At 42.2% G+C, this 27414-nt stretch overlaps 1 protein-coding gene across 4 annotated transcripts in view; it reads right to left on the bottom strand.

Annotated features, from left to right (window-relative positions):
- The window catches only part of UBR3 (ubiquitin protein ligase E3 component n-recognin 3), a 301116-nt gene that overhangs the window by 95844 nt on the left and 177858 nt on the right, over positions 1-27414 (bottom strand). For all 4 annotated transcript variants that reach the window (XM_077447962.1, XM_077447963.1, XM_077447964.1 and 1 more), the window contains 3 exons: positions 16836-16924; positions 5165-5314; positions 2059-2192 (listed from right to left, as the gene is read on the bottom strand). In XM_077447962.1, coding sequence (XP_077304088.1) covers positions 2059-2192; positions 5165-5314; positions 16836-16924 — 373 coding nt within the window. The remainder of the gene's footprint in view (positions 1-2058; positions 2193-5164; positions 5315-16835; positions 16925-27414) is intronic.

The following is a 27414-nucleotide window of genomic DNA, read 5'->3' as shown; positions in this document are numbered from 1 at the left end:
CAAATATCAAGCCCATAAATCTCCGCTCACCTCTAGGTATGTTCAACACATGATGGATGGCAGTACAAAGGATGAAGTGAGAGATGGCTTGAAATGAAACAGATGGGTGAAAATAGCAAACTGCCTTTCATGCAGCATGTTCACTCCAGACAGGTATAAAAATCACACACAGATTAAAGGGAAATTATGATCAACACAAAGGGGATGTGCAATACATGGTAAAATGTTTTATATTATCCAGACTTAATTGAAATTAAAACACCTTAAATGAATATTTCCTATTTATCGCAAGCAGACCGCATATAGAGGATATAGAGCCCTGGTGCCCAACCTGTGGGCAGAGGGCCGCCTGCAGCCCTCTGGTATAGGATGCGTGGCCCTCGAACCTCAGCAGCCTGTGGAATTGATCTCTAATAGCCTCTTGTAAAGTGCCCAGTTTTGTATGGTCTTCTGCAGCATATCCCCAGCCAAAAATGTACAATGTCCCCAGTCTCTGAACCTAATTTGCTCTATTAGGTCTGCAGTTTCTGAAAGTCCTCTCAAGCATTACATATAGTGAACATTATGTGCAGTCCTTTGGGGATGTCAGGGGCTGCACTTGAGGCCCCCCTTTAGCTCATAAGTTGACAACCAATGATACAGAGTCTGGTCAAAGATTGTCCCTTCTTGGCAGCTATTTGTATGAGGACTTAAAGCGGTTGTTAACCCACTCCGTTCAACAAAATACTGACACAGGGGGGTGATCCTTCTTCCAACTCAGTGATTCTGCGTTTGAATTCATATTTTTTATTTTTTTCTAAAATTGTTAGTGTTATATCTTTCACTTAGATGTTATAAGCTGCACTAGTAAATACCGCTGGATAACACAAAACTGTATCTCTTCATTTCAGGCTGCAAAGCAACAAAATGTGACCATTTTAAAAAGGAGGGTATTTTTTTCTATACCCACTGTATGCAGTAAAGCATGCTCATTGTACTCACTGTGGAGCCTAAGGGGTTAATCCTGCACTTTGTGTAAAAAGGCTGTTTGATCCGGTCTTTTCTGATCCTCCCCTTCTTCCACAGTCCCCATTTCCCAAAAGCACAGAATCCCAGGAGCCACTCTGCACACGCTCAGTTCGATGTGCATTGCTAGAGAGTTATTTTTTTTTCTTTTTGAGAGGGTGCATGTGAAAAGCACAGGGCCAAAGATAGAGTCCTGCAGCCTCATAGGACAGTCATATCAGCTATAAGCTATAACCAGTGCTCAGCCAGACAATGATAGAAGTCACAAGACTGCTAATATACTCCAAAGATGCTGCTAGCAGGTTTTTTTTTTTTGAGCGTCCTGACGTCCCTCAGGGCTTTCACATTGGAGAGACAGCAGCGGCTATTTCAGGGCGCTTTGCAGGCGCTACTTTTAGCGCTGTAGTGCCTGCAAAGCGCCCCAGTGTGAAAGGGGCCTATTTAACTTGTTTTTAGCTGTTGGCAAGGCAATATTTATTAAGGCTGCAAGTAGGCATAAGTATAGGCGTGTTCAAGTACTAGTCTGCACCCACCTGAGCTATTACTGTATGGAGCCATTCATAAGCGACCAAGACATTGTCCATCCCGCAGCTGCACATATACACGTCCCATATATACGTGTGGCTAGGCTGCTTATGGTTGCTCCATAAAGTGACAGCTTCCCGGTGGGATAGCTAAGGTGGGGGTCACACCATCCCTATCAGCAAGTATCAAAACTGTTCTAAACATTTTCAAATAATTGCAGTACAATAATGGTAAAACAGTTACATATATACGTATTATACAACACACACACACACCCACATATACATAGTAAATGTGCATTAGGACTGCAGCAAAGCTGAAGAGCTAATTTTTACATTCATATTAAACTTTTAACTTGGGAGACAAGTTTCTGGATACTTAAGCCATTCATTTGAAACATTGAAATAAAACAAAGTTGATTGATCCATGCTGGTTTAAGGTAGGTTACAATATTATAAACATGATTAATGACTCTGCTGTTCATGATAAGAACATATAACTCCTGTAACAAGACCGTTTACTACCTACATCTTTAAAATGCCGCTGTAACACTGTAAGGCGGACATCATGTACTGCAGAGCACGATCCCTCCTGATATATCTGCTCCTCTTCACTTGTTGGAAGCTTCTTTGGCTCAGACACTTTACGGCGATGTCCCAAAACTTTAAACATATGAGAAAAATAAAAGATAAAAGCAAAACTTAAAGAGGTGCTCTAGGCAAGTGAAAACATTCAGTGAATGGTCTATGGGTACCTGTGAAACACCAAGTCAAAGAGTCCAATTAATTAATCCACATATCAATTTATAATTTTAGACAGTTTTGCAAAATCCCTCAAAGTTGGATTAAGTAAATATTGCCAAACCTTGGGTGTGGGCTTGCAGCCTTGTCAGTCACTTTTTGCCATTTCCCTTCCTCAGAAAATTAGTTTTGCCTTTCTAAAAGCATTTGCTTTAACCAGTTGCCGACCGACTACCACATATTTACTGCGGCAGGTCGGCTCTATTGAGCAAAATCGCGTACGTTATTTCATGCAATAGCCAGAGCATTTTTTTTTTTACTAAAAAAATCTGCAGCAGAATACAAATTTGATGAGGAAAATAAATACATTTTTACTCATTTTTTTGGGGAATGTTTTATAGCAGAAAGTAAAAAATATTTTTTATTCAATTTATTTATTTATAGTGCAAAAAAAAAAAAAAAAAACGCAAAGGTGATAAAATACCAAACGAAAGCTCTATTTGTGGGGAAAATATGACCGCACAGTTGTCAATTAAAGCAACGCAGTGGTGTATTGCAAAAAATGACTTGGTCAGAAAAGGAGTAAAACCTTCAGAGCTGAAGTGCTTAAAAAAGTTACATTCCCAGCCTGTGAAGGGAATTTAATGATCACATTAGTTGTGCTCTCAACCAAACTGTCAAACCATCGATACCTGCACTTGAGAAAGGAGCGCGCATGCCCGAACGAGGCTTGCGCAAGCTCAGAAACGCGTTGTGCTTTTGGGTACCCCCCCCCGGCTGACGTCACACGCTGTCTACGAGCCAGTCTGAGTCTCTGTGCATCACAGAACACAGCAGAGCTTCCCCTAGCGCGCTGTGGAGGAGGATTCATCCAGTAACAGCACCAGTGAAAGGGAACAGTGATTTGACTATCAAACGGAGGACAATAATAATTATGGATGTAAGTGAAACTTTTATTGATTGTATAAAATAAATGCACTTTTTACTGATTTGGCGCTCTTCTATATATTCCTTTATTCAAACCATCGAATGACTGGTGTCATAACTGATCACATGTGCAGCACCATGGCAGTATGGCGGTATAAAATTAAACAGAGGCTGAGTAAGAATACAAATGCTTCTTTTGTTTAAACAATATTTATCTTCCTTGAGTTCAACTTTAAAGTAGAACTTTAGTCAAAAAAAATAAAGAGGCGCTCCTGGCTCCTTCAGAAAAAAAAAACTCGGCAGCTACAAATACTGTAGCTGCTGACTTTTAATATTAGGACACCTACCTGTCCACGAATCCAGCGGTGTCTTCACCCGAGCGGTGTCTTCGGCTCTCGGGTGCTGCTGCTGCTATTTCTTGTAAGGTAAATCGGCAGACGGGGACCCAAACTTCCGGGTGACTTCACCATGGCGAGATCAGCGGGAAGTGGAAGCGGGTACCTGGTTTTCCCCCCTCCCCCCAAAAGGTGCCAAATATGAGGGAGGCAAACAAGCAAAGCTTCCCCTTTTGGGTGGAGCTCCACCTTAAATCCTGGTAGATGACTTCAGGCTGGCCCTTATTGCAAGTATAGCTATGTAAAACATTAAAAATAACTGTCTATACTGTTTAACCGCTTGCGGACCAGCCGCCGCAGTTTTACTGATCATTGTTGTGTCACACAGAGCCCCCACCCCCCAGTTAGAATCACTCCCTAGGACACACTTAACCCCTGCAGCGCCACCTAGTGGTTAACCCCTTCAATGGCAGTCACATTTACAGTAATCAATGCATTTTAAATCGCACTGATCGCTGTACAAATGTGAATGGTCCTAAAATAGTGCCAAAAGTGTCCGATGTGTCAGCCATAATGGCGCAGTCACAATAAAATTTGCTGATAACCACCATTACTAGTAAAAAATTAAAACCAGAGGAAGTGGAAGTTCATAGGAATCCTGGTAAACACAGACATTAAACTGCATTGCTTAACAGGGCTTTGTGCACTGGTCCAAATCATCTAGATAATTTAGTGGAGGTGGGATTATGGTGTGGGGGGTTGTTTTTCAGGGCCTGGGCTTGGCCCCTTTGTTCCAGTGAAGGGAACTCTTAAGGAGTCAGCCAAACCAAGACATTTTGGACAATTTAATGCTCCCCACTTTGTGGGAACAGTTTGGGGATGGCCCCTTCCTGTTCCAACATGACTGCGCACCACTGCACAAAGCAAGGTCCATAAAGACACGGACGAGTGAGTTTGGGGTGGAGGAAGTTGACTTGAATTAGAGCGGAGACTGCGAGCCAGGCATTCTCGTCCAACATTAGTGCCTAAACCTTGTGGACAGCCTTCCCAGAAGAGTTGAAGCTGAACCCTGCAGACCAAGATTGGGATGCCCTTAAAGTTCATGTGCGTGTAAAGGCAGTTGTCCCAATACATTTGACACTATAACACACACACGCCAATTCTTCTTAAAAATGTATAATTAAACACATGCGTTTTCCAACTTTAACTATTGTGTGTTTTGTGAACGTCTTCCACATATGTGCAGTATACCAGTGTGAAACAGTGCCCCCATGCATGAACTTCCTGTAATAAAGACCGGTCATTGCTGCGCTCTCTCCTTGTGAAAGATGAGTGGCCCCATCTCTGCCCCTCTTGCAGGTTTCTGCAGGCATTCTGTAGTGGGCGAAACCTGCTGGGCTCCTCTCCCAGCTTTAGCCCCCTGCGCAAGCTATGCACAGCACAGTGATGATGTCGCTGCTACCTTTAAAAAGTAATGTCTGGGTTTGCAAACGCATTTGTGCACTCAAAGTGGGATTGTATCCTTTGTAGACATTGAAAAATATACTTCAATAAAAACTTTTGTGCCTATAAATTAAAAAATGCATCACATAATCATTTGCTAAATGCACTGTAACGTAACAGGAAACTTACCAGATGTTGCTTGCAACAACACCACTAGACCAATGGGACGGTCCTCTGTAGATGGGCCACTCTGTCCACATATTACACAATCATATAATGGCTCAGAAACCTGCTGCTCTGATGCAGCTATTTCCATGGCAACATCACCTTCAGGTGATTCTGTAAAGAAAAAAAAGAAAGCTGGGTATGAACCATCTTACTACATGTTCATGTTTTAAAAAGACATTGTTTCTATGTCTAGTCTATAATTACAGATGATTTGGGGGGGGCAGAGATTTTTGCACAATATATGTACAGATGCATTCCAAGTCACTGCAATCCTCCAGTCTGTTGGACTTTAGGGTCAAACTACAACCAGTACACATGAATAACTACAGCTACTCTGCTGTGTCCCAGCTGTGTGATCACATTCTACACAGACCATAGGTGGTCACACACCCTGCGGGGGGGATGACAACTTTGACAGATCTGATCACTCTCTCGCTGTGGCTACTGTATTTTGACAGATTACCCAAACAGTGATGGATTGTTTAATGGAAGGATGCCGGGTGGAGTGGTGCCAAAAGGACCACCCTAGGACTGAAATTGTGGGTGGATTATGAGCAACTGATCAAAACTGACCCGGTGTATGGACAGCTTAAACACTGGGGAGGTGCCGGTTTTAGCGACGCTTTACCGTTGTTATAGCGGCGCTTTTTTGGCCGCTGAGGGAGGGGGGCCGCATTTAACCCCCGCTAGCGGCCGAAGAAAGGGTTAAAAGTGTCAATGTTGTGGCGCTGCCAATTCATTTCAATGAGCAGGGCATTTTGGGAGTGGTGTATACACCGGTCCCGCAGCGCCCCAAAGATGATGCTTGCTGAACTTTTTTTATTGTTTTATTGTCCTGCAAGTGCACCCCCCCCCCCCCCCAGTGTGGAAGCACTTGGGCTTTCACACTAGGGTGGCTTGCGAGGCGCTTTTCAGGCGCCGTTTTTAGAGCTAAAATGCCTGAAAAGCGCCCCAGTGTGAAAAGGGTGTTACACATACACAGTGAAGTGACTGGTCTCAGGTGATTTACAAAGATGAAACAAATCCTCCCACATACGTTGTAACTGTTTAACGTGTTTTCTTCTCTACATTCATTCAAAGTGCAGAATTTTGAAGGCTTGTCTAGTTCAGAATAAAGGTGGTGGAAAGCTGAAGTTACACTCTGCAGAGCTCAGTGAGGAGAGCTCTGAGAGCTGACTGGAGGAAAAAAAAACACCCTCCTTCACACACCACACAGGAACAGAGCTCAAGCTGTCACTCTAGAGATCCCTCCAATCACTTTTTTACTCTTGGAGTCAAGAAAACTTGTCAGAAGTACAGCGATACCTGGGTTCACAAACTTAATTCATGAAACGACTCTTGTCACGAACCAAATTGGTTGCAAAACGAGGCAAATTTTTCCACAGGGATCAATGTAAATCAGGTTAATCCGTTCTGAACTTTTTTTTGTTTATATATAAAATTATGAAATTATGTACAAAAGAAAGGATTTTAAACATATATTACATTAACCACTTAAGGACCGCCCGCTGTCACATGGTGGCACTTTGAAGAGTAATACCATTGATATGGCAGCAGCTAGCTAGCTGCCATAATCCCGGTATCCTCTTCTTCAGCAGGCGGTCATCTTTCAGATAAAAGTGGTCTCTGCGGCAGATTCGGTGGCCGGAGCACCCCCTCCTGCCTCGCTTCAGTGGTCTCCGCCGCTTACTGGAGCCGCCGGTAGCAGTGGAGACGATTGAGTCCTTTCCCCTGCCTGGCTACCGAATGAGCTGAAGATGGCGGAAGCGACGGCAAATGTCACTTCCGCCCAATACTCTTAATGGAGAATTTTTTTTTTTTTTTGCATATTTTTGATCTATCGCAGTGATCATTAGAACGAGAGCAATAATTCTAGCCCTAGACCTCCTCCAACTCAAAACTGCTAACCTGTAGACATTTTTAAATGTCGCCTATGGAGATTTTTAAGGGGAAAAGTTTGTCGCCATTCCACGAGCGGGCACAATTTTGAAGTGTGACATGTTGGGTATCAATTTACTCGGTGTAACATTATCTTTCACAATATAAAAAAATTGGGCCAACATTACTGTTGTCTTATTTTGTAATTCCAAAAAGTGTACTTTTTCCAAAAAAGTGCGCTTGTAAGACCGCTGCACAAATACGGTGTGACAAAGTATTGCAACGACCACCATTTTATTCTCCGCGGCGTTATAAAATTTATATATACATTTCTAGCAAAAAAAAAAGTATTTTAACTTGTAAACACAGTCTGAAAAATAGGCCCGGTCCTTAAGTGGTTAAGCTGACTGCTTTCATGTGTACAAAAAACAAACAAACAAACAAAAAAAAAAAAACAATAGCTCCTCTTTAATCCTTGTTTGAAACAATCCCTAACCCCAATTTAAATGACTTACCTAAGGGCCAGAAAACAGGATGCATTAAGGTGAAAAAACACGAAACTTTACAACCCCTTTAAGGGTTCCTTCATGACTTGACGCTCACACCAGAGCTTCTCGACTTTACATTCTCACAACGTATTTATATATATTTGGTTATCTGCCATAACAACCAGGAAACTAATATTGTGGATCACTGAAGGAAGGCTTAAGGCTCCGGTCACATCCAGGTGTCTCGGATTGAGGGCAGAATTGCCACGATTCTGCCAGCGATCCTCAATAATGGCAAATCGCAGAACGCTGTGCGATCCCAGCCACTTCCAATGGTGCGATTTTGCCACGATTGTCGCCCGATGAATCATGGTTAAATCGTACAAACAGAATCTCAGGCTGCCCGACTCCCAAAAGAAGCACGAGATCTTCTATTGGGCGACAGGGTGTCATTGGAAGTGACAAGGATTGCATGGACGGCCCGCTATTTGCCATGATTTTGGATCAAAGGCAGAATCTGGGCGATTCCGGCCCCGATCCGGGATGCCTAGATGTGAACGGCACCTTAAAAGAAACCTGTAGTCAGAAAGTATGGAAGTGTTAACCGACTTGACCTTCTGTTAATATTAGTTTCCTGGCTGTTATGGAAATCCAGTGGCTTTTGTATTTTCCAAGTCACTGCCTTGGAACAAGTCAGAATTTTTGACTTTTATCTGCTTGCATGCTCCATGTCAGTGTCCCAAAGTACTGAAGCCAGGACAGTCAGGCAACTAGCATTTTCAGAAGGTAGTCAGCGACAGCAGCTTCTATAGTTCTCAGTATATATATATTTTTTCCAATATCCTGCTGCAGGTCCACTCAACTTTGAGGATTACCATTTGTAACTTCCAAACAAAATATTCAGAAAAACAAAGGAAAGCAGAATTTTAATTTACATATTTATCACTGAATCTAGTTCTCTTTAAAGCGGGTGTTTAATCTGCTTCCGTTTTACCTGGTTCCTCCCCACACCCCCTCATATTTCATCAACTTGCCAATACATTTTCTTAATAAAACCTTTGTATATTTATTACATACCTTATTACAGACCCAATGATGTCATCATTGGGTCTCTCTGCTTCCATATGAATTGCAGCCCATTCGGGGCTGGTGGTAGGGGCTAGCAAGGTACTTCACATAGCATATCAGTACTCCTCGCAAGTAGTGTGAAGTTCAATCTGGTGACCGGTGTCAAAACACGATTCCCGATTGGCTGGGAGGAGGATCAGTGTTACAAGAGCGAATATCGATTAGCTGTTTGAACACGCCTGGGTGGGCTCGGAGCACACTCTCTAACCCGAGCCCACCCTATATTGAAGCCTATTAGAGCCTCTGCCTCTAATCGGTTCTTTTAAAAAAACAGCCCCTCTGCATTGGAATCCATGCACCAAGGTGTCCTCAAAGGGGCCAGACAAATGACCAATGGATGGGGAGGCAGCGATGGACGGGGCGGGGCTCATGTGCCCTTAATGGACAGGCTGCCCCTGAAGTCTCTTAGGAGCAGTTAGGTAAATATAAATATGTTTTGATGGGGATGACAGTTTGGAGGAGTGGGAGTTCCTAGCAGACTGTCCCAGGTAAACTCGTCATAATGCTGAGCCTCCATGATGTTTAGGACTGATATCCAATGAACAAAAGGGGAGAACCAGGAAGTGAGGTGGGGGAAGTAGAGGGCTAGATGATGCTGGCTATCCTGCAGCTAGGAATTGAAGCAGACCGACTTGCTGCAGCATCTAATGCACAGTGTGAAAAGCTAACAGTGTACAGTGGAATTGGAATAAGCTATTCCAGCACAGCAGAGGAACCTGTACAGCTGAATTCAGCTTTAACACCACCATTATTTAAGCTATATTGAGTTGCAAAAAAATAGAACAAACTGGATGAATGTTAATGACTATTTTTGACCTCAGCAACAGTACCAAAACAAGGTTTATAGTTAGCCTGTCAAAAGGAAAGAAAAAAATAAAATGGTAAAAAGTCAAATCTGTCAATTGCATGGAGAGCTGGAGAAGTGGAGTTTTGTCACCCCAGGGTGACTGCTCTGTGACGCAGGTCTCTTAGCTCTGTATATTGCCCTGATAACAGTTCTAACCCCTGATAGAAGATATCCATGTTTAGATGAATTCTGGGTTATTTCAAGCCTCATTCAGCAATGTCTCATGTGGATAGCAATTTTTCACCCACTTCTTATAATATAAATATAAACTTTCCATGTTGTTGGAGGCTGTGTGGAAAAAACAATGAATACAGAACAGCGAGAAAGGAAATCGTATTGTTACTGACTGTGTACAGTGTGACTGCTAGGAAGAACTTCATATGATGGGTATTTGGAGGGATTTGCATACGCAAGAATAATATGTCACAACTAAGGCGAGGCGATTTAAAAAATATATTGCATTTTACACATATATTTTTTGGTAAATTCAAAAGAATGGGAAAAAACAGCACTGTACAATAGCTATTTTAGCTATCCGAATACTACATTGGTAGGGAAATGCAAGAGGGACATATTCTTCTGCCTGATCTCAACACAGTTCTCTTTAGGGATAAAAAAAAAAAAAAAAAAAAAGTAATGCAGCACTGTATTAATAATTAAATGCATTTTAAACTGAACTTAGTTTTTTGACTTGTACCTACAGGAAAGCCTATAATAAGGCTTAGTAGTAGGTACAGTGAATATCTCCTAAACTTGCATGGTTTAGAAGATATTCACACTGCATGCAGCCGCTGACATCACCAGCGCATACGCTCTGACAACCCCAAAGCCATTTTCAGATCGCAGTCCGAACTGTGAATTCGGACAGGAATCGGATCACATTGGTGTGAGCACCCATGCAATCCGATTCCAGTGCGGACCAAAAAAAGGGGCCTGCACCATTTTGATCCGTATGCAATGCAAATTCAGCCATACAATCTGTATGGCTGAATTTGCATCGCACAGACATTGCATGTGAGCTGAACAGCAGTGCAGTGTAAAACGCATTCAATGTCTGACATTGCAGCAGTTTGAACCGAGCCTCAGAGCTCATGCTGCAAACAAACTCCAGCTCAAGCAATCGCGTGTGCATGCACAGGAATGACCTCATAGCGGCCCTGGCTACTCAGGTAGCCAGATACCGCAAAGCCGGAAGGAAGACAGAGTGAAGATAGAAGCCCTGACAGCGGTGACAGCATTTGGCTGGAGGGCTTTGTTAATGTGCTAGTATGCGATGCATACTAGCAAATTATGCATTTGTCTTACAGGGGAAGTTTTTCTTTTGCAACGGTTTACTACCGCTTTAAAGAAGCCGATCGGGATGTGTTAGCAGGCTCCTGCAATCCCTTATACAAACAGAATAAGGATTGGGACATGGAGGGGAAGTGGTAGGAGTAAATCAGGTGAGCTTTATGGAAATGGCTTGTTAATGAACATGGTGGAGAGAGCAAAATGAATGGACCTCATCATTTGCTGCTGCTCTTTCACTGTCCAGTCAGTGGAGAGAGAAGATTCCACTGCATTCCTTAAAGCCCAACTCCATGCAATGAAAAAATGATCTCTTGCAGTGGGGCTGTCCAAGCAGTAGAAGAATTTATTTGTTTGGTCCAGCGGAGCAAAATAAATATCCTCTGCCCCTCCCTGCATCTTCTTCTCCCCCATGAACCAGCATTCTAGGATCCTGAAGTCAAAACTTAAAGAAAGGCCCATAGCCCTGCAATGGAAATGATGGTGCCCAGAGACAATCCATCTATCTATCACTATCGTGGCGTTAGGAAGTGCCATCTGCCAGGAAGGCAGACGATTAGTCAAGTAAAACAATTTCTCCTCTTTCCTAGACAAAACCAGCTGCTGCCCCTTCCTGTGCCAGCCTAGCCTCATTGCAAAGGCTATTTTTTTTTAGTTGGCTGGAGTTGGGCTTTAATGTAAGCTTCATCATCCACCTAGGTGTTCTAAGCTATGAAAATCTCAGGACAGGATGGACAACACTGCAAATCCTATGGAAGATAACACATCAACCTTATATCTAAATTTTTTCCTTCATGACGCTCAGATACACAGGAATAGCTGAAGACAGGGCTGGGAAAGAGTGAGATTGCTGGCATTGCACATCTCTTTGCCAGTAGGTAAGGAAGTTTGGGAGGGCTTACAGTTTGGAGTGAGCTCAATGCCATTTTGCCATCAATGTGGAGTGTTTGGGACTAGGGGCTTTAAAACATAAGGCAGGTAAGTTGATTTTAGGCAGCTTCCTTATTCACCATTCCAAATGGGCAATTTATATTATAAGGTTACTTTTCATACGGGGTCGGTTTTCATAAAGATGATTTCCAAAAGGGTAGTAACACATAGCAAGAAACTAGAATAAAATGTAATGATATTAAATCAGCAAACTTAAACGTGTTTGGTTTTAGACTACTGCATATTGTACATCACCAGTGCTCTTGGCGCTGCTGTAATGTAAACAAAGTATGGACTCATTTAGACCTGCAATTGGGGACAATAAAAACACCCTATTGAACCATGTTTTATGCACCACCTCACCCCCCCCCCCCCCACATGCTGCAGTTGTGATGCTTTGTGTCCACTGCAAAAATGGATCCCCCTCAAGCAATTGGAGATGCATCACTCATTGGTGTGGCATTTATTGGGTTAAAACAGGTGTCAAACGCTTTTCAGAGACATGGTAATTGGGCCGCACATGTAAACTTCGCCTACAGGTGTTGTAATGCATGTAAAAAAAAAAATAGCATTTGGACTGGCCATTATAACCAACAAACTATTTCTCATTTATCTGGTCACCCTTATAGAGGTGCAGTGTTCTTTTTTTATTCTCTAAAATAGCATAGTACAATTCAAAGGTTTTTCCCTCTATTTTGAGATCTACTTCTGTCCCTTCCAACTCTGTGCTGTATTTAAATGGGGCCTTTTAAGCCAGCCCTCAAATCTAGTTACAATAGAGTGATCGGAGATTAAGGTCATTAGAAAGTGATTACTTGACAAATCTGTATTTGTGAAAACACGTTTTCTCCCGAAATATTGATAAATATGGCCAGCCTCTCATTGACTCCATTGCTCTCATTCTACCAAGAGGCACAGTGTAGTAGTATTCACTGTAAAATCCCTTTTCTTGGGCCTTTAAGTTGTGTGTGTATTATATATATATATATATATATATATATATATATATATATATATATATATATTCCTTTTTAAAAATATTACACTTTGAAATTAAGCAGATGTCATTAATAGATACAGATTTCTGAAAGAAAACACACATTACATCTAATACTGATTTGTATTCAGTAAAGTGCTCAGACGTCATGGAGGACACATGGCTTGTTAGAAGGGGGCTTACCCTGCTAACTTCAGTTACACAATATGCCCACAGGCTCAATTTTCCTTTGCAAAACATTTTATGTCAAGATATTCCCCTAGCATCAAAAGAGCTATTAGCACACTAATATATCTTGCCAGGGCCCAGCATGAGTATCCTCAAAAGACCAGTAAAAACTAATTTATTTTTCTAACTGGTTTCCGTAAATGACAAGTGTTCAGAAATTTGTGTCACCTCCTTTAAAAAATGGGCACATATTTTGTTCCCTGCAGCAAATCTGCTGAATAACGGAGTGCGTTTCTGTAGAGAAACAGCTTCAACTTGGGAGGAGCATGAACACATTTCTGTAACATTTTTACAGCAATATTTGCCAACGTAGATACAAATGCCGGCATCAATAATAAAGTGACATTTTCTAAGGTCATTACAATTTTGAAATAATGATTTGGCAATTTAGCACTCTAACTGGTATTACAGATATTATGTAATGTAGACTCATTACAGTGCATATCCACTGTATATTCTGACTGCACAGTGTGGTATGTTGCTAAGTAAATGATGGATGGACATGGTTTTCAACTGAATGGGAAAATTGCATTTTTAAAAAGCATCAGAGTTCCAGAAAATTTACCAAAGCCTATGCTTATTTTTCCATTTTACTTGCTTGCGTTGCCATATTTTAATGCACATATGGTATATTTCATGTGATTTTGCTAGTATTTTTTTCTGGCAACAAATGACAAACCAGACAGTGCAATTAACATCCTTACTAAAATGCTGCTGCAAATAAACCAGCTACAGTAGAAGCTACCTAGATAATGGATTGTTTACAATTGTCAGTTTTTATGTAAAACCTTCATCCCAAATGGAAAAAACTGTTGCTGTAACTGCTTATAAAGTGATAACTGCAGTTTGGCTTCAATTTGTTAGTGTATCTAAATCTGCTAATATATTTAACACTGCCCTCCCCAGATTGGCTAAAGGAGCACAGAGACACCTTTGCTAGAGTGTGGGCACTCTAATATACAGTGTGTTACTGGCCAGATCACATGGTTAAAACTGATGAAAAAAAATCCCCTCGAAAATCCTGCGCTCGCCCCCGCCATCCTCTTCGCCACTCAGCCTGGCCGCTGATTGGCTGGAGTGGATGAATTGAAAGCAGCACAGCCATTGGCTCATGCTGCTGTCAATCACATCCAATGACGCAGCGCGCCGGGGCCGTGTGATACAGCGAGCGGCTATAGCCTCGCATGCTTCACACCATGTGAGGGAGCTTGCATGGACGTGATAAGTACCTGCGGGAGGAAGCAGACAGCCGCTGAGGGACCCCAGAAGACCAGGTTCGGGGCCACTATGTGCAAAACGAGCTGCACAGTGGAGGTAAGTATAACATGTTTGTTATTTTAAAAATATAAAAAAATGTACTTTACAATCCCTTTAACTGTATTCTGAGAATCACAAACAGAAAAAGCTATGTGATTACTTTTCAATATTCAAAAGTAAACTCCCCAGTCCATCCATGTCTCCATGCTTTATTTGGTTGAGAAATCACTTTGAAAAACACCCACCTAGCATTTCTAGCTGCGGCCATCTTAAAACGCCTCTGCTCTTGACTCAGGCATGAGGGTTTGATTAGCGGAGAAAGCCCCTCTGGATGAAAAAAAAAAATATTGCCCATGAAGACGCCTAGGATCTATGACATCATTTTGGCCCAGGTCAGAAACCAGGAAGCAACTGAAAAAAAGGTAAAAAAAAACCTGCGCTTATCCTATCCCCCGGTTGAGGCAAATTATAAAACTCTTGATTTTTTTTTTAGGGTAAAACTAAATAACAAATAGCTGCAACCCAAAAGGTTCAAAGCCCTGACACAAACATATAAAAGAAGAAAAAAGGTGCGCTATTCTGTATTTTCATAGTGCTAAAAACACAGGACATACAATTCCACTCAAAACATTAATAGATGTGATATTTGATAACAAATATATAAAGCGGCCAGTGATTAAATGTAAAAAAAATTATATTCACACACATAAAAATCCATAATAAACCTATAAGTGTCCAACGGGAAGACCCTTATAAAAAAGAGAATTAAGGTGAACCAAATGAGAACTTCAGTGTTCCTCAAATCGCAAATGACATGAACCTTGATTGTCCCGTCGCCACATAGATTTACTTCTTACTAGATGGTAAAAGACATCAAGTGCTGGATAATACTCTCAATGACCTCAAAGGAACACTGAAGTTCTCATTTGGTTCACCTTAATTCCCTTTTTTATAAGGGTCTTCCAGTTGGGCACTTACTTATAGGGTTAAAACCACCGCAAATTGCTGCTGCAGCGACGCTCTGCCGGCGGTATAGCCGTGCTGCCCCATTCATTTCAATGGGCAGGAGCGGTATACACACCGCTCCAAAGATGCTGCTAGCAGGACACTTTTTTACTGTCCTGCCAGCGCACCGCTCCAGTGTGAAAGCCTGAGGGCATTCACACTGGAGTGTGAGGAGCGGCTCTTTCAGGGCACTTTGCAGGCACAATTTTTAGCTCTCTAGCGCCTGGAAAGTGTCCCAGAGTGAAAGGGGTCTTAGTGTTTTGAGTAGACTTATGCCGCGTACACACGGGCGGACTGTATGGCCTACTTAGTCCGCCGAAACACATTTCAGCGGACAGTCCGCTCGTGTGTGGGCTTCAGCGGACTTTTTCAGCGTGCAGTCTGGCGTACTAAGTATTTCGGATTTTTCGAAATTCTGTCCGTCATACTTTGGTTTCAGCGGACAATCCGCTCGTGAGTAGGCTAGTTCGACGGACTAAGAATGGCGCATGCTCAGAAAGGATTTACACGGCGGAAGGGTGCATTGCTGTGTATTGGACTTCCCATTTCTAGTCCCGTCGTACGTGCTGTACACGTCATCGCGCAAGCTTTCGACGGACTGTTTGTGCATCCGTGTGTGGTCAAGTCCGTTCATTCGAAAGTATGACGGACTGTCCGTCGGATTGTATGACGAACTAAGTAGGCCATACAGTCCGCCCGTGTGTACGCGGCTTTATATGTCCTGTGTTTTTTTTTACTGTGAAACTACAGATTAACGCAACTTTTTTCTTATTTTAACTGTTTTTTTTTAAACACGTAAATATAATATACCTTTCTATCTATTCACTAAAGCTAACAGCATAAGGATTAAACATAGTTAAAGGATAATTACACCTTTTAAAAAGAAAAAAAATGGTAAATGCACATTTTTGCATGTAAAAAAATTTGCATTTATAATTTTTTTTTTATTAGGAGCCTGTAAAAGCATTGCACCCGCAATCAGCAATCTGAGGCTCCTGCAGACTGTCAGTGTAAGCTGTCTGCTCATACTTTGTACAAACAGGCAGCTACTGAATGACAGGAAGAATCAATGAATTACCGAGAGCGCTCATCACCTCAATGGCCGATGGTAGTTGTAGTTCTCCCATTTACAGAACCCTGTGAATAAATGGTGGAGCCCCGCACAGCCGTGTTTTTATTTTTCATTGTGGTAGCGGGAGCAGAAAGAAGATCCTCGGCCCGCTGTCACAATGGGGACTCAGGGGCTGCTCGCAGTAACATGGATATGGGTGTAAGATGCTATGAAATGTGAACTTATCATTTAATGTTGATTGAGAGTGCTTAGTTCTGCTTTAATGATCAACTGAAAGAAAGGGATAGTGAAAAATCGGGTCCCTGGGGTGTTAAAATAACTCAAGATATGGTTACCACCTCTGAATGTGGGTGCCTGAATTTAACTGTGCTTAGTTTAGTCATTTTAAGTTGACTAGTAAGAAGAGAAAGCAGCAGCTTTGATCCGATGCTTCCCAGACTGGTATTTGCTTTGTAAGACATCCTCTAACATGTCATGTGTCTTAACTGCTGGAAAAGGACTTGCTCAGGACTTACCTACATCCATTGCTGTCTCCATGAAGCTTTTCTGCCTTGAAGCAAATTCAGCCAATAGCTTCTGTTGTCTCTCTCTGGCCTTCTGGCGCCTGTTGCAAAAGAATATAAAACTAGTTTAACGGTACTGTTTTTATGTGAATTTCTACAACAATTCCTAGCATTAAAGAGACATGGAGTAGTAGATAACGGAATGGCAAATTAGGCACAGCTATAAAGAATTTTCATTTTGCAAATAAATATTTTGCAAATAAATCAGAACTATAAGGCCCAAAGAGTATGGAAACCATGCATGCAGTAACCATCAATTCTGAAAACGTACTCGCCCCTCGGATCCATTGCCCTCAATATACTCTACTGAAAAATCAACTCAACTCCTTGACTCCACATTTAAAGCAGAAGTTCACACAAAAATTGAACCTCTGCTTTTCTGAACCCCTCCGGTGTCACATTTGGCACCTTTCAGGGGGGAGGGGGTGCAGATACCCGTCTAAGACAGGTATTTTCACCCACTTCCGGGCATAGACTCCCATTGGAGTCTATGCCTCTTCCCGCCCCGCCGTTATGTCTGCTGGGACACACACGGGTCCCAGAGACAGCAAGGACCATTCGGATTGCTCCGCGCGACTCGTGCGTGCGCAGTAGGGAACCGGGAAGTGAGCCGCAAAGGCTTCATTTCGCGATTCCCTAACTGAAGATGGCGGCGGCAGAGTCCGAGAACTGAGGGACCGTTCGATCTCGGGTGCCGACCCCGCTGGACCCTGGGACAGGTGAGTGTCCTTATTTTAAAAATCAGCAGCATTTGTAGCTGCTGACTTTTAAAACATTTTTTTCGCAGGACTCCCGCTTTAAGAATTAAGGATTGTCCACACCAAACACACAGCAAAAACATGTTGCCATGTTCTTTTTACATGTTTTGAGTTGATCGTTTTACTCTGTTGACTTAAATGGTGGGGAAATTCTCCAAAAATATTGCATCAGTACAGTGAAGACAGCAGTCACTAGTGGTGTACCAAAAGGCTCTGTACTGGGTGCTGTTCTATTTAATCTACGCGTAAGTGATGTAACTAAAGGTTTGTTGGGCAAGGTATGTCTTTTTGCTGATGACACAAAGGTGTGTAATGTGGTTGATATCCTTGGAGATTTCTAACATGGAACATGATTTGGCATCGCTGGAAGTTTGGTCAAAGCAGTGGAGACTGCAGTTCAATGTGTCTAAATGTAAAATAATGCATGTAGGGAAAAAGAATCCCCTGAGAGAGTACAACATTGGGGGGTACAGTGTTAGCCAGCACTACAGAAGCAAAGGTTTTGGGGGTACTTATTTCAGATGATTTCAAAATGAGCAAACAGGATGACCAGGCAGTGGGAAAAGCAAAGAGAATTCCAGGATGCATCACTAGAGGCCAGCAGGAGGAAGGAGGTTCCGATTTCCCTATATTAATCTTTAGTGAGACCTCATTTAGTATAGTGTTAATTTTGGCACCAAATTTCAATTCAGTTTTAGTCTTAGGCCTGCCATACATTGGTCGGTCTCCGAAATAATTTGCTTTCAAAGTCTTATCTAAGCATTTTCGTTTGAATCTCGCATCGGCCACAGCAACAGCCGAATTTTGTTCGGCCATCGAATTTGAGTGATCAGGCATGTTGGAAATCTTTTGAATAACTAACACTTTTCTAATCAATGATGGTAGAATCATGTAAGAAATATAACTGAAAAAGAAATCCGCATCAGCGAAAAGAAAATTCCCAGAAAGAAAAGAAAATTGCCAGCGTGAAAAATATTTTCTGTAGCAACATGAGGTGAAATTGAAGGCTTGGTTGGTCAAATTTCAAAATCAAAGGTGGCCCCATCAAAAATGCACAAAATTTCTGATTTTCAAAAGAAAATGTGTTCAGAATTCGACCCATGTATTTAGTCTTGACTAAAATTCCATTTTAGTTTTAGTCACCTGCAATTGTTTGAGTCGTATTTAGTCGACTAAATCTGCAGTACATTTTAGTTGACTAAAAAGCCCTACATTTCAGTCGACTAAAAATCTAATGGGTTTAGTTAAATTGTAATGCATTACTTAAGCATTTTGCTAGGATTTTCAAAATTTTAATATTCTCCTGGAGTAAAAGAATTTGAATATGTTATTATTTATGGTATCAAGGTTTGAACAACTGACAGATACAGATTTAGCCACGCCGGATTATCTGAGAAGACCTGTAATGTACAGCGCTCTGGATGGTGGTAGGAGGCCTGTATTGCACACAGTGCTATGGACAGTGGTCCCAGGAGGCCTGTAATGTTGCACAGTGCACTGGATGATGGTATGAGAGGCCTGTAATGCTGCACAGTGCTGGATGGTGGTCTGAGGGTAGGCCTGTAATGCTGCACAGTGCTGGATGGTGGTCTGAGGGTAGGCCTGTAATGCACAGTGCTGGATGGTGGTCTGAGGGTAGGCCTGTAATGCACAGTGCTGGATGGTGGTCTGAGGGTAGGCCTGTAATGCACAGTGCTGGATGGTGGTCTGAGGGTAGGCCTGTAATGCACAGTGCTGGATGGTGGTCTGAGGGTAGGCCTGTAATGCACAGTACTGGATGGTGGTCTGAGGGTAGGCCTGTAATGCACAGTGCTGGATGGTGGTCTGAGGGTAGGCCTGTAATGCACAGTACTGGATGGTGGTCTGAGGGTAGGCCTGTAATTCACAGTGCTCTCAATGGTTGTCTGAGGGGAGACCTGTAATGCACATACTCACAATGCTCTGCTCTGGATGGTCGCGAGTCTGAACTCTCATTGGGAGGCCTGTAATGCACAGTGCTGCTCTGGACGGTCACTTAAGGGGGCCTATGATGCTGCACAGTGATAACTGCTAAGCATGGAGCTCTGTGGAAACCGGAAGTTCACAAGGTAAATATCCCTCACATTTTCGTTTCCGCTCGTTATTGAAAACTAAATTCAATTTCATCATAGTTTTCATGAGTTCCTAAAAAACGTGGTGTACGTTTTGTTACAGTAAAAGGGTCGCCGACGAAAGTTTTGTTGAAAATGTTTTCCTTTACTAAATTAACACTGTTAGAAAACTGTGTCCAGTTCTGAAGACCTCACTTACACAAAGATAATAATAAAATAGAAGTAGTCCAGAGAAGGGTAACAAAAATGGTGAAAGGTTTTGGGGATAAAACATATCAGGAGAGACTTCAGGCACTTAATATGTACAGTCCGGAGGAAGGAAAGAAAGGGAAATGAGAGACATTGAAACTTTAAACTATATCAAGTTGGTGAATAGGGTTCAGGAGGGCATTTTTTTCAATAAGAAACCAAAATCGAGAACACGGGGACATGACCTCAAACTGGAGGAAAGTTCAAAACTAATTTTAGAAAGTATTATTTTACTGAAGGGTAGTTGATGCAGCAGCAGAGGTAGTGAGACAGTTAACAGTAAACGTCTTCAAACATGCTTTGGACAAACATAGATCCATAGTCAAAAAAAAAAAAAAGAAGGGCAGACTCTATGGACTATTCTGTCTTTTTCTGCCATCACTTTTCTATGTTTTTATCTGCAGAATATTCTAAGGAAGGAACATCTTCAGCAGGTACAGTGAGATGTTTTTAAGACAAACATGGCAGAAACAACTACAGGAATAGACCACTTCTTTGAGAACTCCACCCACCAACTAAAATTCAGTAAGAATTGAAAAGTCTTCCAGGCATTACCATAGACTGCACATGCTATCTGTTCATGAACAGGGAATGTTTTGCAGGGTTTTGTCTTTGTACCCAAAGGGGCATTGTGAGACAGAGGAGGGCCAGCTTACAACAATGCCCAGGCTTTTGCAGACAAAGGAAATTCGTTTTTTAAAGTTAGCAAGTATGTGGTGTGTTGTTGTTCAATACAGTGACTATTAGGGGGGGAAGAAAAATCTTCCACAGTCTCATCTAATATTTCCTCAATATCCTCTTCATTTCCTTCTGTGTCTTCTAGGACTGGTATCATTATGCAACTCTGGTTGAGAAACGGCACTAGACATAGCGTAAGGTTTTGAAGCCCTTGACAAAGATGGCTGCATTGAAGCCGTAATATGTCCAAGGAAATGTGACAGATGCGACAGAGAATTATGCCTTAGTCAAACAGGCCACTTATGTGCATGAAGTAGAACTATAATCAGATGTGGAGACTGGTGTTTGAACCAGTTTTTGCTCCAGGCAAAGTGACGCATCATTGCTCCGAGTGTTGTGCCGGCCTTCGGCAGACTGTTCGTCTGAGATTTTGCTTTGGCTTCCTTTCGTATGATCTTCACCAAAGCTACAAGTGAGGGTAGTCCCCTATGTGGTACTTAAAGCAATAGGGTGTGTAGCATAAGGCAAGCGTACCCAGGAGTAGATGATAACCCTGGTGTAGACAGTTCTGTAACGAATCCTCATGGCAAAAGGGTGGGGAGAGGTACCTTATAAGGGGCTCTAGGCAGAGGATTGCGAGCAGAGTTGTGATGCTCATCCTCCTGAGATTTACAGTAGTTATGGGGTATATATGGTGCAATAAGCATTGTGTGTACATAAATGTCTATGCAGAACAGCTAAAAGTTCATAGAGTCCAACAGGAGTGTTCAGGGTAACTTTCTGCTGATCTCAATGCACCAGATGCAGCACATCTGAAGAGACTGAAGTATCTCTAGGCAATAGACAAATGTTAACTCACATTGTGACAGTCAAAATCAGGCTCATCACATAGTAAGGGCTTCTGATTGACAGTCTCACAACAACAGGGAACCTCAGACCAAGATAGTATTACTGGGTGGATGGATATGTAGGACCAGGAAAATACACAGGGGGGTACAAAACTTTTTGTATGTAATCCATGAGCAGTTGCCTCATGCATCTGGAACGGGGAACCTCTTCCTGAGATCCCATAAGAAGCTTTCCACCACCTTGTTGGTTTCCACTTCCTCATCTCATCCAGCCTGACGTCCAGACTTCCCAGGCTGCAAGTTGTAGTTAGAGGCTTCCCATTCCAGATGTATGAGGTGACATTTCTCCTTCCCATGTGAGTTACTATTTTACAAGTACTTCTCAGTTCTATTAATGCTGCACTTAGTTTGGTGCACCCCCCCCCCCCCCCCCCCCCCGGTGTGTTCTCTTGATCCTGCAGGTGTATCCATCCATCCAGTACTCCTATCTTGGTCTGAGGTTCCCTGTTGTGAGTCCACCGGAAGCCCTTACAATGCGAGTTGCCATTCGCCACAATAAATCAGTTACTATACTACACTCAGCTTGTGTACTTCTGTTCTTCTTACCCATCATCCACCTGAGAGCTCTGAGTGGTTGAATTTTAGTGCCAAGTTTGAAATGTGCACTGTGAAGTGAATACATTCCAAATAGACTAGTTCTTGTCCAGTATATTGGACACAGGTACAAGCTTAGCTTGTCATGGTGGGCATACACCCCCCCCCCCCCACCCGAAGGGGTATTCAGAGACTGGGTTCCCAAGAGATGAACCACAGCCCGGGACATGCACACCTTCCTGCCACTAACTCAATTCAATGTATTAAGTGCCAAGGTGAGCACCCCATGCAGGACTCAGTGCCAAAAGCAACATTACAGGCAGCCCCACAAGATAGTGTTTGGATATGTCTTCCATGGTGTTACCAAGGTTGCACAAATCCTGATACACTGCTTCTATGTAGACAGTGAGTAAACGATTGAAAAATCAGAAGATAAAATAAAGAGAAATACTAGTTATGTTAAGGTTGAGTTTTGCATGAAGGAGAAAAGGTCCTTAACCTTGAGACACTAGCACAAAATTAAGGACTCATGGAGTAGGGAAGGGTTATAGAAGAGGCATCCAGGAGGCCTGTCCTCTAAACTTTGTCAATGTTCGATCACTTGAAGGTACATGCCTATAACCCACGGTTTTTGAATATTCTGCATGTGTCCTGTATGATTAAAGGGGTTGTAAACCTTTGTGGTTTTTCACCTCAATGCATTCTATGCATTGAGGTGAAAAACCTCTTGCAGTGCAACAGCCCCCCAGTGGCTCCATTTTATTTACCTGAACCCTCTTTCTCTCACGCAGGAGACTAGCAGGTGTCTCATGTCCTGATTGGCTAGATTGATAGCAGCGTAGCCATTGGCTCCCGCTGCTATCAAATCCAATGACACAGGCGCCGGGGGGCAGGGCTGAGTCCGGCATTCATGTCTGTGGACACAAATGCTGGACTCGGGAGTGCACCCGCAGTGTAACCCCCTTGGGAGACACTTCTCCTAGGGGATTATCTGATGAGAGGAGGAGCCCCGGGGGACCCTAGAAGAGGATGTTTGGGGACCACTCTGTGCAAAATGAGCTGCACAGTGGAGGAAAGTATGACGTTTGTTATTTAAAAACAAAACAAACAAAAAACAATCCTTTACAATCACTTTAAGGTTAATTTTCTCTTAGTAGAGAGATGAGATTCATCACCTAGACACTGCCAGAAAATTGAGGCTAGGTGTGAGTGGTTATTTGGGGGATGTCCCAGGAGCTATCTTTGCAGTGTCCAATCACCTGAAGGTAGCTGCAAACTACTCGTAGTGGGAAGGGAGCAGGACGACAACCAAAGCAGACTTTGAAAGGTACCCAAGAATTACATATTTGTTAAATAGTAGAAAAAGTAAAATAAGTTTATATTTTTCATAAAATCTCTTTAATAAATTATAAAAATTTATTTAAAAAAAAAAAAAAGGCGTTTTTGTATAATGTATCTGTAAAAACAACAGTAGAGGTTCGGTAGAATAACAGCCATCCGAATGTCCTACCTTTCGAAATTACAATATTATTTTCGCATCTTACCTATCCCGGTCCTATCGCATATCCTTCGCATTCACCAAAGCAGAATTTTGCAATTTATCTGGGGATTATCCCTCCCCCGATTTGGCAAGCAGATTTTGTTTGCTAAATGAATTAATGGCGGTCTTTCGGTCCCTAACCTACTGGCCTATTATACAGCGGCCAATATAGCCCTGCTTTCTCATCTCCATGAGACATAATCAACATCAACATTGCTCTGGGCTACGATTGACCTATTCGATTCCGACCCTACTCCCATTGCTTCGCTCCCATGGCTCCCTCCTGTGCACCGTCCGGTGGTTATGGGGCCTTGTATGGCCCACACCTTGCGAATATGGGACTTGGTGAAATACTCTGCAGGATTGATTTCTCCCCATCTTCCTCTTTTGCGGCTCTTACATTGCCCATTATTCCCTCCAGGTCGTGACAATCCCACCCAATTTTTAAGGTGGACCATGAATGAGTTCACAGATATCCATTCATTCTTCACGCCCACTAGAATCTTGACATTCGAGCCTCTACGCTGTTCTCATGATATTCCTTTGCGAGAGCACTACAGCTACTTACAACTTCGTCATTTTTTCCAAAGCCTTATCAAATCCCAACACACTCCTTATACTTTGACTCCCTTCGAGAGCCTTTGCAGAACCAGGCCCCATTCCCCCAGCCTGATATTCCTGATATATTCGGCTGTGATATCCTTGAAGAAACCCCCACTGAGGCCCTACCACCTTCAATGGGAGAAAGAATTGGGGAAGAAGTTGAACCCTGATGATTGGCAGATAACGACAATAGCTTTATCTAAGTGCTCACGTAATGTGTTAATTCTGGAAAAAGCTTATAAAGTATTATATAGGTGGTACTATACACCAGTAAGGCTGGCTCTCTTCATTACAACTTAATCTCCACTTTACTTTAGGGGATGCTCCCAGCAGGGCTCTATGGTGCTTATTTGGTGGTCATGCCCGTGGGCATGCAGACTGTGGGTCAGGGTATACACACTTCTCCGCAACCTGTTTCAGGTTAATCTTAAAAAGGACCCCTATGAAGCACTACTTGGCAAGCCCATTGCTGAACTATTGTGGACGGAACGACAATTAGCTCAACATCTCTTTACTGCAACTAGATTGACAATTGCGAGAGCATGGAAAACCCCTACACTAAGCTTTGACGCAGTCAAAAATCGCCTGAACGAGGTCATGGTTAATGAGAAGCTGACGGCTGTTCTTTCTGATACGCACGACAAATTCCTCAAGGTTTGGCAACCCTGGATTGCATACATCACTCTTCTAGGTTTGATGTAGCATTACTATCATTATAGGACTCCTGCCGTGCACACCCCCTGGACCCCTTAACCCCCCCTCTTTGTTTCTGCTCCCCCCCATCCCCTGCCCCCCACCCCCTGTTTTACACTATTCTTTTTCCCATTTTCACATCTCTATCACTTCTTCCTTTTCTCCTGACTTTTTTTCCTCTACACACTCTTTTTACTCTTTTCTCGAGGATGCTAACCTTCAGGTAACAATGTGGTGTATTGCACACTTCTAATACAGGTTTATAAGCAGCCCGGCATGACCTGGGTCTCAGATCATCTAATTCCTAGACCCTCCTTATTTGAGTCTAGTACGGGATCATCGCTCCTGTTTCTTCTATAATGATAGAGGCCATTAGTTGGCATATGTTGGCATATATGACAATAAAACTTTTGTAAAAAAAAAAAAAAAAAAAAAAAAAACACAACAGTAGAGAGGGGAGAGCACTGCTACAGTCACTACATACTGGACTCCTGACATTCCATCTATACACAAGTACTAACGCAAGCTGCTTTTGCTTTCAATCACGCATATGAAGCTTAGATGGCCCTCTACATAATCAGTTTTTCCACTGTAAAGAATATATATACCTAATCTATGCATATAGGACCGGAACAAAAAACTTAGAAGGGAAACTCTACATATGGCTGTAATCTTTTATATTCAGCACTGACTGTAGGCAGGGAGTCGCACAGGCTGTTAATCACGCCTGTATGCCCGCTCACAGCCCATGAACGCCTCTGGTGTCTCTACAGAGAGAAAGAGCTCCTGGGAGCAGAAACTTCACTGGAAGCCACTAAGCATCTTTTAAATTATCCATGCTACCCCTCCGAACTGTGGGGAGAAGGGGGCCAAACAATTACATCATTACAGCAAAAAACATAATATTGGTTCTTGGTCCATTGACTAAGCTTTTACTTGACTGGCATTTACACTTTAATGGGGCTCCTAGAGTTCACTAGCTGGCACATGCATTAAAGAATAAATCAGATTATCCCTGAATTTACAGAGCCACAATGGGAGGAAGTTCTGACCTCATATATGCCCACGGTTATTTCTGCCAGAGACAAACTCGTACAACTGAGATATCTGCATCAAATGCACTATACCCCACACAGATTATATAAGATCGGAAGAAAAGACAACCCAACACATCATAAATGTTTAGCAGCAGAAGGTACCTTTTTACACATGGTGTGGGGCTGCAATATGATACAGTCCCTGTGGTAGCAGATAACCCAGTTTCTTGCAGATACATTCAATCTCCTGAACATATGTAGCCCACTGCTGGGTCTCTCAGGTATTAGGTATAGAAGATGAAGTCATGAGTAACAATATGAGAACGTTCTTGAGACTATTTTATTATGTTAGAAAGCCAAGGACTAGTTAATGCCAATATTACACTGTATAAAATGACTTGACAATGAAACCAGATGATGTAAAAAAAAGAAATTCAATAAAGTGTGGGGAAGGTGGATAAACTCCAGGGAAACTATCAAATGAGATCTTAAAAAACTTTTGTATACAATGGTAGAGCTATATACAATAAATTAAGAAAATGGGAGAGCATGGTATTGTGGTTTTGGGGAGATAACGGCACACAGCACAATTGGTTCCGAAGGCATTTACCGCCACGTTTCTGTTCCTTATTTTTCACTGTTAATAACTTATAAGATGATGATCGTTTACATCACAGTTATCGATAGCAACTGCTAAAAAAGAGCTATTTGTACTGATGCATAGATTACTTTCAGTTGTGGGAAAAGTAAAGACTCCTAAATGGCAATAATATGCTGACATATGCAACCATGATTGTATCCAGTTTCGTTTTTTTGCTCTGTATTTACATTTGGCAAATAAAAACCTTAATTTTTATTTTATTTTTTTAAGTATATATCAGGGTGCAATAACTTTGATTGAATTCCTTGTCTACCAACAATGCTTATAAATGTCCTGGTATTTAATGGGTTAAAGCAAGCATAAGCTGTGAGTTTAGTAAGGAATTTTAAAGTTTTAAGCTCACTCTGGAGCTGGCTGATCACTTTTATGGCACTCTAAAGATGTACCGCATCCATCCCCTACTCTAATATTGAGAACAGAAGAAGCCGGGGAACATCCATTCACCGTTTCCTCCTAAAACAAATGAATTAAGATGTGACATGTATTACATCCTGCTTGATTAGCTGCTGTGGAAGGCAGGGGGAGGCATTGGGGGTCTAATAGACCCCTTGTGTCTGTATAAAGAGGTCCCATCACCTGCTCATGCTATCACATGGAGGGTTTGTTAGTCCTCTTTTGAAAACCATAAAGTTAAATGAAGAAAAACATTTTTTTTTTTTTTTTTTTATTTAAAAGCACCACCTCACTCCAGTACACACCTCCAATTCATCCCTAAAACACAAACTGTGCCATAGAAGGAGCAAAAATTACCTGTAAAAAAAAGACCATAACTTATTGTTC

This window comes from Lithobates pipiens, unplaced genomic scaffold, assembly GCF_037356315.1.
Source record: "Lithobates pipiens isolate NorthernLeopardFrog02 unplaced genomic scaffold, aLitPip1_a1.2 Scaffold_22, whole genome shotgun sequence".
Lineage (NCBI taxonomy): Eukaryota > Metazoa > Chordata > Amphibia > Anura > Ranidae > Lithobates > Lithobates pipiens.
The sequence above is the reverse complement of the archived record's forward strand: the minus strand, read 5'-3'. Positions and strand labels throughout refer to the sequence as shown.